General features: G+C 40.1%; 1 protein-coding gene across 1 annotated transcript; it reads left to right on the top strand.

The window, feature by feature from the left end:
- The first annotated feature begins 2,415 nt into the window (after positions 1-2,415).
- On the top strand, positions 2,416-13,977 carry malt3 (MALT paracaspase 3). The gene is made up of 15 exons (XM_083763160.1): positions 2,416-2,538; positions 3,115-3,160; positions 3,265-3,389; positions 3,497-3,635; positions 3,831-4,003; positions 4,545-4,665; positions 5,097-5,132; positions 5,271-5,474; positions 6,375-6,552; positions 6,779-6,853; positions 7,651-7,778; positions 9,444-9,593; positions 10,320-10,474; positions 12,451-12,561; positions 12,853-13,977. Exons 2-15 carry the CDS (start codon positions 3,148-3,150, stop codon positions 13,165-13,167), a joined length of 1,923 nt encoding a protein of 640 aa, XP_083619286.1. The 5' UTR covers positions 2,416-2,538; positions 3,115-3,147; the 3' UTR covers positions 13,168-13,977.
- Positions 13,978-15,506: the final 1,529 nt, after the last annotated feature.

The following is a 15,506-nucleotide window of genomic DNA, read 5'->3' as shown; positions in this document are numbered from 1 at the left end:
AAGGAGATAAAAAGGGAAAAGAAACATATTCACTAAGGGGGAAAGGGGGTGGATTCAGATTTTAAGGGGCCAGTTTCGAATTGCAACCATCCGGTTTTGAAGGAGTCAAGGGATTTGCATGTCTTGATGGCTGTCGGTAGGGCTTTCCACATTTTGGTGGCATAGGAGCGAAATTAATTTAGTCCCTTGTTTGTGCTGAATCTGGGTTGCACATGGTTTGTTGAACTCCCTCTGGTGTTGTGGGTGTGAACTTTGTAGTAGTATTTAGACAGGTAGGCCTACATGTAATGGGTATGTTGGTGCTGTAGCGAATCTTGTGGACAAGACCCATTGCAAGATGCTGTACTCTGTCGTCAATTAACCCCAAGCCATTCCAGCCTGTCAAAGTGGGCAGGGGTGAGGTGGGTTCGGGGAGTGAGGCCAATAAGTAGTATCTGACCAGTTTGTTTTGGTAGATTTGGTCATGTGTTTAATGAATATGGTTCATGTAGGTGATGGCTTATGTCAGGGGTGGGCAACTTTGAGGATGGAGAGGGCCACTATATATTTCAACACTCATAATACTGTTGGCAAAAACCTCATGTCTCTGTATTATACTTATTTAGTAATTAATGCCCTACACAAAAGTAGCAATAATAGCCGATCTACAAGGTCAAAACGTTTTGAGCTTGTACTGGCTATATAAGGAGCATGTCTTGAGTGTACAGGGTTTGATGAGGTCAGATCAACATATGGAATGTCAGAACAGGTCATCTCCATACAGTATATGGAGATCTAAGGGTGGTAGCGGGGACATTCTCTTGAGTGTCATTTTAGATGAGGGCCCAGGTAGGGCCGGGCCTTAATTTTCGGGCCTGTTGAGAAGTGAGAACTAGTTTTCGTCGGCTGCCAGGTGTGGCTGCACTAATAACCGTCTAGAGTTTGAATGAACAGGTGGGCCTGTTGAGAACTCTATTTTCCGCACTGCACGAATAACTTTGGGCAGGCCCGTCTAGAGTTTGAAATTTGAATGGACAGGTATAAGTAAAAAAGGAGACATCAAAAATGAAGGATGGATGGGGAAGGATCAACATATGGAATGTCAGAACAGGTTCTGAAATATATCCATATATGGAGATCTAAGGGTTTGAGGTTTGAGGTCAGATGTAGAGTTGCTGGCCAGTAGTGATGACATCAGGGATCTCCATATATGGGCTTAACTGCGACAGCAGGTCGCATTTACTATGACATCAGGGTCTCCACATCTCCATCCCTGATGATGGCTGCAAGGGCTGCATTAAGTGAAGGTGGGGGCCACCAGTTGCCCATAGGTCCATGTCATATAATTATGACTTGCTCAAAAGTGACTAAGAACTGTCCCCTCTCGCCCCTCTCACTTGATATTGCATTGCAACACAAGGTCAAAACATTGCTGCCTCACATGAGTTTCACATTTCAAACCAATAAAAAAGAATTCAGTTTCTTTCACACAGTGCATGACTTAATTTGTCTATCAATAAAATGGTATCAAACTTAGTTCTACTCAAAAGCTGTGACATTAGTGGATTTATGTGCTTGCATTATTATGTTACATTTATAGATTTATAAATTAACAATAAATGTCCTGGTTTTTATACTCAAAGTAAATACAGTTTCTGAGTTTCCACAATTATAGTCGGCCTATATTAAATTATTATATATTAAATATATTATTTGTCGTTATAGTGTACACAGTATAACATGTAATTTAAATTGTGTTTACTAAAGCTGAGCTCTACATGAATATATGGGACACGTGTTTCTGGCAAAACATGGACATTAGCAGGGTGTAAATTATGTCAGCAGGAGGCCTTAAAACTTGTAATAGATATATTTGTTTACGTGGAAAAAGTCATAAATCATGTATTATTATTACTAGGCCTACTTACCTACTGCAAAACCCAGACCTACAGGCGCAGACTGTATAGATTTAGGCTACCTGTCATTGGACATAATATCATATCATGTTGTTACTTGTTTGTAGCTGTTGTGTAGCTGTTGTGTGCCCTATTTGTAGGCTACTTCAGCGAAAATAGACCATTTACAAGCTCAGCTGTAGAGTTTTGTGTTGACTTTGCCCAGAATAGGGAAGTCCGAAAGTGGTGACGTCAGGTCCACACAGTCAGTGCTCCGGGCCCTCAACTCAAACAACTCGAAGATAATTAGCCCCCCCGCACGAGCACGCGCACGGACACGCACACAGTGACACACACGCGCGCACAGCGCACACACATACACGCACGCACACGCGCGCGCACACGCACGCACGCACACACCACACACACACACACACACACACACACACACACACACACACACACACACAGTGATCATGGCGCGTATACTATCGGCACATCGGTAATGTGGGTGTGTGTCATATTCCGGAGAAAGGGAAGTCAAATTTGTATTTGATACAGATAAGAATTATGTGGGATTGTTGAAAACATTCAGTAGGCTATAGAGTGCATGCATGCGAGACGAGTCAGACGACCGACTGCCACTGTAAACAGTTAAGGGCAGGTAGGCTATGTACTAAAACAAGTTTTGGTTATTTCATTTGCATTAATTTTGTTATAGGCTACTGATTATATAATGATTAGAGTTTTCCCAAAATCTTCTCGTATGTACACTATAGGCCTATGTTAATATATGTAGCCTATAACGTTGCAATAATATAAAGACACAAATTAAACTAACAATGCTGTGCTCACGCGTTCATCGTGTGATTTGAAACCATTAACAATGAAACAATGGAAAGGTTTTGATAGAGAAATAGAGGAAGTACGCGTCACATGTATTTTTCCATCCAGTTTTCTATCACTCTACAAAAAAAGAACTATCAACTACAATTAATGTTGACTTTTGATTGAAGGATTTTGAAATGGACTGCTGTTTGTGGGCGTCATTGTCCTGTCTGTCAACTGTACGTGGCAATGAAGTGATTTGTGGTTGATCTGTTCTACTTCTGATTAACTTCATTGTAACATTGTAATTAGATATCACTGACATTGTTGCAAACAGGTAATTATGTATAGGCATATTCATGCCATTTTACATTGATTAATGAATGGTGCTAATAATTATGTTATTTTGCAGAGATAACAGGAAAATCCTCCCAAAATCTTTAGAATGATGATCAGAGGTATGCTGCAACTTTTAGACTTTGAAACAGCAGACAGGAATATGTTTCACAAGCAATGTTAATAATACTTATGTTAGATGTACTAATTTCAAATTTATTTTCAGAACTTGTCATTGTGTGCCATCCTTTTTCTGTCTGTGTACCTGTCAACTACAAAGTCACCCTCAGTGTCAGCGCTGAGGGCACAGGCCTCCTGTGCTACCAGTGGTTTACTGATAACGAACGGGAGGTAGGCTATGGGCTGTTCAATAATCTGAACAGAAAAGGATATTAAAAAATAGTTAACCTGCATCTCTGTATGTCTCTATATAAACCTTTCATAATGTCTTTTTCAAGGTTCCTGGTGCTACCCAAGCAGAACTAACATTTGAAGCTCAGAGGACTCAACGTTATGTGTGTCGAGTGAATGACCGCTTCTGTAACTGCGTGTTCAGTGATTGGGTGAAGGTGAAAGTACTGGATGTCGACAAGCCAGGTAAGAAATCCATGTTGTTCTGCAAGACATAGTATTGATATGGTGACTTAAAACAAATGTTATAGTTTGTCTCCCCACGTATATTCATTCATTTGATGACTGTGATACACTGTGCATTTACTGTGTACTCATACAGCATTTACCCTGCCTCCTCAGATTTAAATGGCCCCTGCCTTTCCCAACATTGTCTTCCAGGAGCATGGCAGGGTGAACCCCACATTGTGGTACACCCTAAACTAAAGACGGTTCAACGAGGGGAAAAACTCACCTTGTCCTGTGCCGCCCTTGGCGTCCCCCTACCAGTCTATCGATGGTACAAGAATGGACAAGCCCTGGATGGCAAAAGTGCGATGACTGACACTCTGCAGGTAAACATGACTGACTGGTGATTATTCAACTTGGCACTGTGAGTAGCAGACTGTTCACTTTATGATTACTGTGTCATTTAACTGTCTGCCATCAAAACCTGGACTTAGTTGGCCATTATAACAATATTGATTTTTTTTTAAATGTTTTACTGCATCATAGAGCCACAAATTATTTTCTTTCTCTTTTTAGCTTTTGGAGACTCGTCTGTTGTCTGTGAAAACAAACATCTGTTACAATTACTTACTGCATTAATTGGGTCCAAAAGGAGCTAGTTTGCCTGGACTATTACATAAAAAAATGGAGGGTGTTTGCATTGCATCTTGAATGGAGGCTCTACTGTCTATGATGCATTATTTTATCCTTTTGCACCTGTTCTACAGTACAAGTATTATTTTTTTGTGCAGATTCCCCTTTTTGCTACTGGCTAATGTTTTACTGAAAGTTTGACTTGTACTCTACTACTCGTATGTGCATGGACACAGCCTATAGTTACATGATAAGCAATAATGGGAATGTGGTCTATTATTGTGTCACCTGTAGATAGACCACGCAGCGGCAGAACACGCAGGATCATACATCTGCTCGGTGTCTAATGTTCTCGAGGAGAAGTGGACAGAGGCAGCTGATGTTGATATTATAGGTACAAATCTAAGAAATCATGGTATGTACATAATACCACAGAATTTGTTTTGACTGCATGAGTTGAGAGTTTTACTTTCTCTTTCCTCCAAGGAGTAGTTCCTTATTTCTCAAAGAACTCTTAAACAGTCATTCCCCTGATTTATCATTTCTTCTCTGCTCCAATCCTCTGCTGAGGATTGGACTGTAGGTACTTTCCCATTTCTGCAGATCTGACAGGCTCTAAAATAGCACCCACATTTTATTTTTGAGGATTGCAAGAATACTGACAGATTTTGTTTGTCTCTTTGTCTTTTAGGCAATACTTACCTCTGCTTGTCAAAAATGGAAAATCATTAAACGAATTGTCAAAATTAAAAATGGCACTCAGTGATTGTCTGCTTGTCAGTGAACAGGATGTAAATAAATAAGTATTCATTTGTGTTGCTTCTGCTTCTACTTTTCATCCTATAGTGATCCCCGACCGACCTGCCTCTACAACACTCACAGGTATAGTTCAGAGGAAAGAGATACCTAAAACTATTTTTAGAGTGAATCTACTCTGCCGTGTGAAAACAGGGGAACTGATATTTGTCAGTATTTTCACATTTTTTCATTATTGGAAATTATTTTTTGTTGTCGTTTCAGCGAGTGACAAGGTTGCTCTACTAATTGGCAACCTAAATTACTCCCACCATCCTGGCTTGTTGGCCCCCACCATGGATGTTCATACACTGGCCAACCTCCTCCAGCAGCTGGGCTTCAGAGTGGTGTCCCTCCTGGACCTGACCAGGGAGGAGATGCTAGCTGCCATTGACAAGTTCGTCCAGTTGCTTGACAAGGGTGTGTATGGTGAGTATATCGTTACATATTACTGTATGTACATCGGTTCTTTTCAAATCACTCATGCATTCTGGAAAGGTACACTGCCCCACATTATTTTTCTTTTGCCCTTGGGGGAATATTTTAAAAAAAGAAAAACTTTTTGTGTGATCTACAAGCTACAAAAAAAGTGTTGCATTGTGATGTGAGCTTATAGATCCGCTGTTTTCCGTTTTGAAATGTGTTTGTCCCCCATGTGTTTTCATCTCTGGTCATAGGACAATGTTTCATGTTGTGGTTCAAACACACATGTGCGTAATCTTGGTTTAAAATATGTAGGCTGGCCAGATAAGAACTAGTCTAGAAAGAAGAAGTGTGGGCCTTGTAAGGTTCAGAGCTACATGCTGTGCTATGTATAGAAGTTTCTGAATGGCTTCAGCACTATGAGATAGCAGATTTATTTAGCACCTGTAAAAGGGTGCTCGGCAACCATGCGAGCTGTATGCTGATTGCTGAAGCCCCTTCTTTGAAAGCCTGATAGAAAATGACATCATTGACCTTTCTATAAGCTTTCTGTGAACACCTTTTAAGCATTCATAATTGAAAACAGAGGACCCTTAAGTGCTTTTTCTGGTTTTAGCCTCTTAGCAGTTTTTGTATTGACCTGTACTTTCCTTGAACTGTACCCATTCTGCAAACAATTTTCAATCAATCAAGCAAGCATTTAGGGAGAATAGGCACCCATTGTTACTCAGTCCTAGACCTGAGTTTATTTTGATTTGTGAGTAATTACAAAATGTTCTATAGCATGCTTGCAGTCTGATGAATCCAATTCAAGACAATCATTGCATATTTTACAGATGGAGGTATAATTGTACATGACCCCTCTTGTGCATAATGACAAATCTATTTCTTCTGTATCAATGACAGGTCTTTTCTACTATGCAGGCCATGGGTATGAGCGATCTGGGAGGAATTACCTTGTGCCTGTGGATGCACCACAGCCTTACCAACCGGAGAACTGTGTCTGTGTGCAGAGGGTTATGCTCTACATGCAGGAGAAACGCACCGCACTGAGTGTCGTTCTACTGGATACCTGTAGAAAATGGTAGAGCTCAATCTTTTACCCTAAACCTCAGCTTAAATCTGATCTTGAACATAACCCTAACTCTAAATTTGGGCTAGCGTACCTTCTCATGGAGTGAAGATGGTTAAACACGCACAGTTCACAAACTATGACGCCGTGTGGGGTTTGATTTGATCTGAAGTGCTATATTTCTTCTTTAGAAAGCAACATGACCATGTTATAATCTTATTTTTTTCCTTTTGTTTAGGTACAACCAGGATTGCATACCATCAGAAATCAGGCCCCTGGAACCCAGTGGGAATACTGTTTATGGTTATGCCACGTATGTACTAATATCATTTATTCATTATCATTTATGTCAGCACAAGCAATATGTGTAAAGACTAAGGATATTGTTGATCAATGATTAAGATACAATGCTACGTAAACAAGACTATGAAAGCCTACTAGAGCTAGATCCTAGAAGGAGCCATCTGAAAGAAACCCAAACCTATTTCTCAAACTGTCATTTGTGATCTAAAACAAAAACAAATCACAAAACTTTGCCTAGTATGAAATTAAGAAGTTGAAATCCCAGCATGTACATTGCTGGCCATGAGATAATGGAAAAGCATGTTTCTGCGTTGTGATTATATAATAATAATAATAATAATAACTTGAATTTATATAGCGCCTTTCAAGAAACCCAAGGACGCTTTACAATACAGAAAGAAAAACAACAAAAAACTAATTGCCAAAAGCCTGAGTGAACAAATGTCTCTTCATATATATATATTTTATCTTCTTTTTATATTTTTTCTTTATATCCGTCATCTAAAATGTGATTTATATAATAAATATATAGCATAATCTTTATGCTATCCCTTTGTTTGCTGTGTTTGCTGTGTTTTTTTGTTGTTTTGAATGTTATGTCATCTATGCTGTTGCATTGTCTGAAGGAAGCCAAACAAAGCCAAAGTTTTGCTCTTATGTACCTGTACACAAGATGTAACAATAAAGTACAACCTTGAACCCTTGAACCTTGATTGGTAGAGAAAACCAAAAGCAAGAAATTATTTGTTTTGAATTAATTTTTTGTTCATGTAATTCCTAATTTCTTCATAAAAATCCACTTTTCAGGTGTGAAAATGCAGAGGCATTTGAAGTCCAGGATGGAGGCAAGAGCACTGGAATCTTCACCAAGTACTTGAACAAACACATCCTACAGTCTGCAAAGATCACCCACGTCTTAGAGCAGGTGTCTGAGGGTAAGGCTTCACTCACACCTGCACAACAGATTGTTGTATAGCTGATGCATGAGACTTGTTGACTGTTGCAAGCTCGCAATTCATTTCCAATGGGAGTCACATGGTTTGACACAACATTTTTGTTGTATGAGGGGGAGGGGGGCAGTCGAAACACAGCCGAAAGCCGTAAAACAAAAATGTTGTGTCAAACCATGTGACTTCCATTTTGGAAATGCATTGCGGCGGCCATGACACTTACCCTTTGTTTACATCTAGCATCCAACAATGTTGTATGCTAGATGCGAAGGTGTGAGTGAGGCCCTGTGCTAAAAAGTACTTGCCTTGTGTATTTAGAACACGCTGAATCTATCTCCATAAGGTGGGACATTGTGGTGGCTCAACCCAGCTAGCACACTAACCGGCGTAACCGCATAGTTGCAGCCCTAATTGTGAAAACGGGTCATGATCCGTGGTGTCATCTACATACTCTTAGTGCTTCTGTCTCACTACATGAAAAAGCGGAAATGCTCTAAAAATAATCAATGTTGTTGCTGCTGCCATGAAGATGTTGTAAAGCTGCTGTTTGTATTTGTTTGTTTTTACACCAGGCTGTGATTTAGTCAATGAATAGACAATATGTGAGTCATAGAGAAAGTGGTATTTTCAACAAAACCTGTGACTTAGTGAGTCATACTGAAATTCTGAAGGCAACATATGGGGAAAGTTATGACATGTTAAATTGGCCCATAAAAGCTAAATAAAGTGATCTTCACTTGTAGTCACATTCAGTATGTCTTCAGACATGTCTGAAGGGAACAAGTTGTTGCTGAGTCTGCTGGATGCACAACTGAGAACTGACATGCTGATAATTCCTGATCTCCAATCACTGGCTACTGACTTTGTTGTTGTTTACGATTAAGTAGGGGTGGGGAGTCGTCTTGCCATCCCCATACGCACATGCTAAGTGCAACTACGGTTGTTTGATGGGTCTCTGTGGGAACACGATTCTGTGGGGCAGCACCACATTAGCATGTGACCTCATTCTCTGGAAATTCACACTGTTGGCTGGAGAACAGCAGGAAACCTGAGAGCTGCCGAGTTTGAAGACAGCTGCTCTGTCGTCTGTGTGCGCCCCCTACCACTGCTCTCTTGATCTCGCTCATAAGTCAACATCATCGCATTCATGTATGGATGTACTTGTGACAACATTGTGTAACACTGTGTGGATGTGTGTTTGTGGCTGTGGAGAACCTTATTGATGATGAGTTTACTGTAATTTACAACTTTTTGACTTTGACAATTTCTGCTTATCTTGTGCTGGACCTATTTTGAAAAATATTTGATCATGTCCTGCTTTCTACTGATCTAAAGTGTAATAGAACATGGTGTACTGTCTACTTATCTATAATGAGAACATGGTGTAGTACTAGACAGCGTGCCTAAAATATTACAAGCCAAATCATTACCAAAGCCAAAAGTGAGCCTCTATCCAGGACCTTGAATAGAGTTTCAATATATGTGTTTATCTCACCCCTGTCCAACAATGTCATGGAATTAACCTTTGTTTCTATTAGTTCCCATTTTTAGATTTGTTTAATTGCTTGTACCCTTTGAAATCCCTCAGTACATGATCTTGCTTCAGTATATCATTATCATAATGTGGTTTCTTTGTTTGTTCTACCACAGATTTAGGCAGAGATCCCCTGGTCAAAGGAAAACAAGTGGTGGAGATCAAGCACACACTGATGGAGTCTCGCTCCCTTGCAGATCCAGTTAGGACTGCGGGCCACACCAAGGAACTATGTCTACGTGATGCCTGCTGGAGGCAGGCCAACGGTGAGCAGAGAATTGCAGTGGATACCTTAATGCTTCGATTTTAGCTGGGAGTTATTAAATGTCATCTGTGTTTGAATGAAATTAAATGTCCAAAGATTTTTTTTAAACAAGCCTTCGAAAGCATGTAGTTGAAATCAGCCCAAAAATTTACTTCTTTTTTTACATTTTAATTTTTTGATAAAGACAGTGTTCAGAAAAGACAGAAAAGGTGGGGGAGAGAGAGGGGTGGATGACATGCAGCCTTAATTATGTGGTATTATGTAGTAGTAATAATAATAATGCTTTTTATTTGTATTGCACTTTTGATTCACAAGGAATCCCAGAGTGCTACATGGTTAAAAACACATAATCAATCATATGCTCTGACCAGATGAGCCACCGGGCTTCCTGAATCAGCTATTCACCTCTGCGCATGGGAACTATGCACAAAAACAGATTTCACCCACTCTTACTTTGTAAACTTCACGTCACTACTTTGTGATGTGAAACTGAGTCTGAAACATGGAAAAGTGAACTAGAACAGGACACGGGCATGAACACCTGGGACTACAGTTACGCACTGAGCCTACTGAAACTAAAAGTCTGTACCATTGTTGTCTCAATTAATGTGCTAAACATAGTTTACTGAATTATTTAGTTACGGTCATCTGCTCACAAATGGTCTTGACTGCCTCAGAATAATAATAACAGAAATGTATTTTCTCATCCATTTTTCCATCTGCTCAGAGCTACCACGAAAGAAGCGGCTGAGGTTTCCTTGTGGAGTGGAGGTTGAGGTCAGCTTCTCAGCCCTGTTCTCCAATGTCATGGTGGCCTTTGCCATTGTTAAGGCTGCAGGACCGACAACCCAGGACTGCAGTGTTACTCTGACAAGCATACCTGTAAGTGTCAGATATTTACTGCCATGTACAATGCTAACTTGGACTAGGACATGCAGGTTGGAAAGAGCTGCAATCCTTAGGGACCTCAAGCATATAGGCACCATTTGGGTCTGAAATTCTGAATGTCCTGGATGCCCGCACGATTGCGGAATATTTATTTATTTTCCCTGACTGGCAATTGTTGTGTATTGGCTGCCACTGCAATGACCATTCTGCTTATATAGTCTACCCTACGCTACGTGCAGTAACTGCAGTTGCTCTCTAGTCTCAACTCTCGATCTCGAATATTGTCGCTTTTATGTCCCGACGGCGCCACTGACCTCAAGTGTTGTTTCCTACCATTCCAGATACAACTCGTACAGAGTAGAAACAAACAGAGAAACAATTTCCATTTCACGCTTGTTTAATGCAGTGCCATATTGGATGTGTCTAGTGTGCAACAGGTAGGCTATACATCATTCAAAGCGCCAGCTTTGATTGATTGAATACTTGATTAGACAGAAATGTAAACGGCAACAGAGTACAGTCAAACACTTGGTTTAAAAGGATAGCACCAAAATGTGCACTCCACACTTGTGGAGTGCACAGTGGCAGTGCTAAAAGATATATGCCGCATTGGTCGCTGCACTTTCATTGGAGAGACATGTCTCCAACGGGAGGAGGAAGGCAAGTGCTGCTGGGAAAGAGGGAGTCGCAACTGATTGGCCTACCGAATGTCCTCTTCTTGCTTCCGCTCCGAGTGGAATAGTAAGAGAGTGGCGACACGCTTTGATCTCGCAGCAATGGGAGTAACGCTAGTGTTGCAACTCTCTTACTATTCCACTCGGCTTCCACTATGCTTCGCAAGGAATCTCGGGAAAGCTTGCCAATGCAATCCAATCATCGCCTCCCGTTGCCTCCATGTTGCCTTCCGTTGAGACGCCCCAGAGCCGGAAGAGGAATTTACCCATGTTTGTTTTAAAAGTGGGTGGTACCAGTTGTTTTCATGATCCCTCTAGTATTGTAACTGTGAGTGTCACTCACTTTTGTTTAGGTAATTAGTCAAGCATGCAGGTAGAGGGCAAAGCCACATTTACAATTGCTTAACTCTGTATTCTACCTGGAGCCAAACTAGGCTATCCTGGCTGGAACCATCTATGAATGTGTACAGTATTTCTAGAGTCTAAACTTTTATGACATGACATAGCATAAACTCTTTTCTGTTTATGAAGACATATCGAACAGAGGCTATAGAGATTACAAAGTACATGGTACAAACCTTGTCCAAATGTTAACAAACATACTAATATTTAATCACTAAAGCTGAAAATGGTCGCCAATCTCCAATTTACAATTTAGGCATTTAGCAGACGCTCTTAATCCAGAGCGACTTACATTAAGCAAGAACAAAAAAGGATGGGAATACATTAGGGAGATAAGAATCTCCCTAAAGGAACTCAGTTTCCATGCAAGCAGCAGTATCATCTCTGTGACTATCTTTCATTCATGTTAAATGAGGAAGTTTTGTCCATAAATTTGGACTTCTAGTTGCAAGCCATAACAAACAGAATGTTGTAATGTGGTTTACCGCTCAACCACAATTCCTTGAACAATACTGCCACCTACTGGTCTAATTAGCAGCACTATAGACTAAGCTTTCTCAACACTGTCAGCACTGTGGATAAGAAAACAGTTAAACAAAAATAATATAAGAGAGCAGTAAAATAGTAACACACACACACACACACACACACACACACACACACACACACACACACACACACACACACACACACACACACACAGTTAGATTGAGTCCTGGTACTCTGGTACCATTTATCATTTGTAAATGTGTTATTTTGTCGAAGTGATGTAACAGCACAAAGGGCACTAAACTAAGCAGAGCAGATAAATACTGAGCTCTTGCGTTGACAAAGTTCTATGAATAAAGAAAGACACAAACAAATTAATTCATTGCATATGCTCTGATTATTCAGGCGATGGAGGACATATTTTCAGGCCTTGGGAGGCCAGATGAGATGGACTCTCTGCTCTACTCTGATAACCACGATTGTACTCTGACGCTGTGTGGCCTTCAGAAGCTTCAGGTATTAACCTCCTGTTCCTAACCATAGTGCAAGAAAATATTTGTTTCATGTATGTTTCAAATTATAAAAATGTATACAAATATACTGAAAGTACATTTTCACAAATTTATTTTGTCATCACAATATATTTTCCTAGTTGTTTCTAAATATTTACAGGTGTTGTGTTTTTTGCGGCCATTCTTTTTATATTTTATAATGTATTAATGTCTGTGTTAATTGAAAAACACCAAGTCAATGCTTTTTGTAGTACTGCACGCTCTAAAAATATGTTCAATGTATTCTCTTTGTTAGGGGCCACTTGTCATTAAGGTGGACATGCATTACACTCATATAAACAGTAAGCTGCGCCTTAAAGAGAGCCAACAGCTGGATATAGGAAAGCCATTGGTGGCATCTTGTAAACTGTACAAGAGAAAGCCTACAAGCATCAAGAAACGAGAGGATGCTCACAGTATGGGTGCCATTTCTAAGCCACCAGTGCGCCAGACACGGGTCACATCATGTCGCCCCATCACCAGGAAAGCGGAGTGTGCCACTAGAGTTACTACTGCGAGGAGCAACCAACCAGAGGAGAATGATGAGAGCGAACTAGACTTTACTTCATGACATGTCTCTCTTTGGGCTTGTTAATGTATGGTGATAAACTTTTTTCTATCAGAATCCATGAGCTTATAACCATTTTGGTCTTGTGGATTTTCCATCTTATGTGATTTATGTGAATTGAGGATGTACTGTATGTGCCTGTTTTGTTTAGTGGTTTTGTTTAGACTGTCACCTGCTTAAATTCTCAGCTCAACAAACAAAGGGCATTTGTAGTGATCTCTGAGGAGAAAGGGTAACAGGATAGGTGGGCTACAAGGAAGAGTAGGCACCCTAGTGTTAAATTGTTTATTTTTACCCAAATGTAAAATAAATAAGTAGCATATACATGATTAGAACATGCTTAAATATTTGACAATTAAGGTCTAATATTTCTACAGTTGCTTTAAAACCTTTATCCATTCATTTTAGGATATAAACAAGATGTTGAATGATAGAATTAAGTCTGATAATGATGTACAGTGCATGTTCACATAATTTATATTTACATTACTTGGGCAAACTAGCCGATTTTACATTGAGGTGCCCACATGCCCCTAGTGCCACTATGGTATGGTGTATACAGTGGAGAAATTGGGGCTTCAGTGTCAGTGTCTTACACAGGGACACCTTGATGTGAACCTTGGAGGAGCCAGGGATCAAACCGGGGATCTTGACGTTTTTATACAGTTTCTCTACCTCTTGAGGCACTTACCGGCCCAAAATATCTTATCCTCACTGTGACAGGCAGGGATCACTACTAACAAGGATGATGAGACACTATAGATAAATTGTTTTTCCAATAACTGTAAATATTGATCTTCTCACACTGGTTTGTCAGTTATTTTGTGGGTAGCCTAAATGGACAATATATTAAAATTATATCATAAATTGTATCATTCCAGATTATTAAAGGTATAACACATTTATCCTTTATGTTCTGTTCTGTTCTTGGTCTTTGAGAAGACTGGGTGGATGAATGATGGGAAGGGAATACATCAAAGATATGTGTGGCTCATTCATGATAGTGGCCAAGGACAGTAATATATGCTGTCAGTGCAGTGACGTCAGCCATCTCCTATTTGGGAAAGTATTCAGACCCATTTCAGAGCCTTTGACTTCCATTTACTTTAATAAAACGTTTAATATTTAAAATATTTAATTCTGTGAAATGTGAATGACCCAGTTTATCAGTAGCCTCGCCTAGGCCTAGGGTATAGCCATTCACAAACGTACTGGTCTCAGTGATGGTTTTACTACAACAACGTTCACCCAAAATACTCAAATATTAATTTCAAAATGCGACATCGTTGTAACATAACTGTCATAACTTTGGAGAAATTAGAATCCTTTACCCATCATGCATTGCCCCTCCCCCAAATTAGTTTAAAATATGTTTTATCTGAACTGGTCTGGAGGCCAGTTTGATTGCTGTTCAAGCAATCAAATCGGCCTCCAGCCAGTGAACGAAGGCTTTAAATGACTGAGTAACAAATTGATAACCTACCGTTTCGGGGCACTCCATCTGCCGTATGTTAATAAAGCATTAATCAAAATTAACAGAATGGGAAGGTAGCAGGTACTATACTTCAACTTCAACTTTGCATTTAAATAATTTGTGTTTTGGCATATGCAGTAACCTCTCGATCCCCGATCGGAGCTATGAAGTGTCTTGCTTTTTGGCTATAGCCGCCCTATGTTAGCCCAAACATTTAGACTCTCGTAGAGGTTTTTGAGAGTCTAAATGTTTGGGCTAAGCCTATGTTACGCGTTGCCTGGTCAATAGAAATACACCATCCATTCCAGTATTTTGATTAAAAATTACAGTATTAAGATAACGGGTCAGAACAGACACAATCGCTAGTAGTTTATGAGGGATTTCTTAATATCTCGAATGAATTATTTTACTAAATTCGGCATTCATTTCCCACCTTTTCCGTCAGCTTGAAATGGGTAAAAAGCATGTCTTCCGTCACCAGCCCCGGTAGCTCGCCGTGATCGTATAGTGGTTAGTACTCTGCGTTGTGGCCGCAGCAACCCCGGTTCGAATCCGGGTCACGGCATTGCGAGACAATGTCACGGCACAAGGGCTGTCTTTTGGTTCATGTGCTTTCAATTTACAACAATAATCTTTATTCGTTTGATCCCACGAGAGATGTTAAGAAATTCCGGCAACATTTGAATAGATTTTGCTGCGATAACAATGGAGATTTGGCTTTCTATCGTCTGAACGTTTCATCCAGAGCCTTAACCAACAGACAGGGGGCACTATAGCCACTTGACAAACACACAAAAGCACATTATACAAGCTAGGTTATTATAACAATTTCATTGTGCTTTGTAGTAGTGGATAACACAACTGTGAC

This window comes from Protomyctophum parallelum (genome assembly GCF_964188405.1).
Source record: "Protomyctophum parallelum genome assembly, chromosome: 4".
In the NCBI taxonomy this organism is placed as follows: Eukaryota; Metazoa; Chordata; class Actinopteri; order Myctophiformes; family Myctophidae; genus Protomyctophum; species Protomyctophum parallelum.
Note: the sequence above shows the minus strand (reverse complement) of the source record. Positions and strands in the feature narration are given on the sequence as shown.

Excerpts from the sequence above, each read along its gene's own strand:
- malt3 (XM_083763160.1), top strand. Across the intron at positions 4,666-5,096 it reads TACAAATCTAAGAAATCATG|TGATCCCCGACCGACCTGCC; the intron begins GTATGTACATAA and ends TTCATCCTATAG. Across the intron at positions 12,562-12,852 it reads GTGGCCTTCAGAAGCTTCAG|GGGCCACTTGTCATTAAGGT; the intron begins GTATTAACCTCC and ends TCTCTTTGTTAG.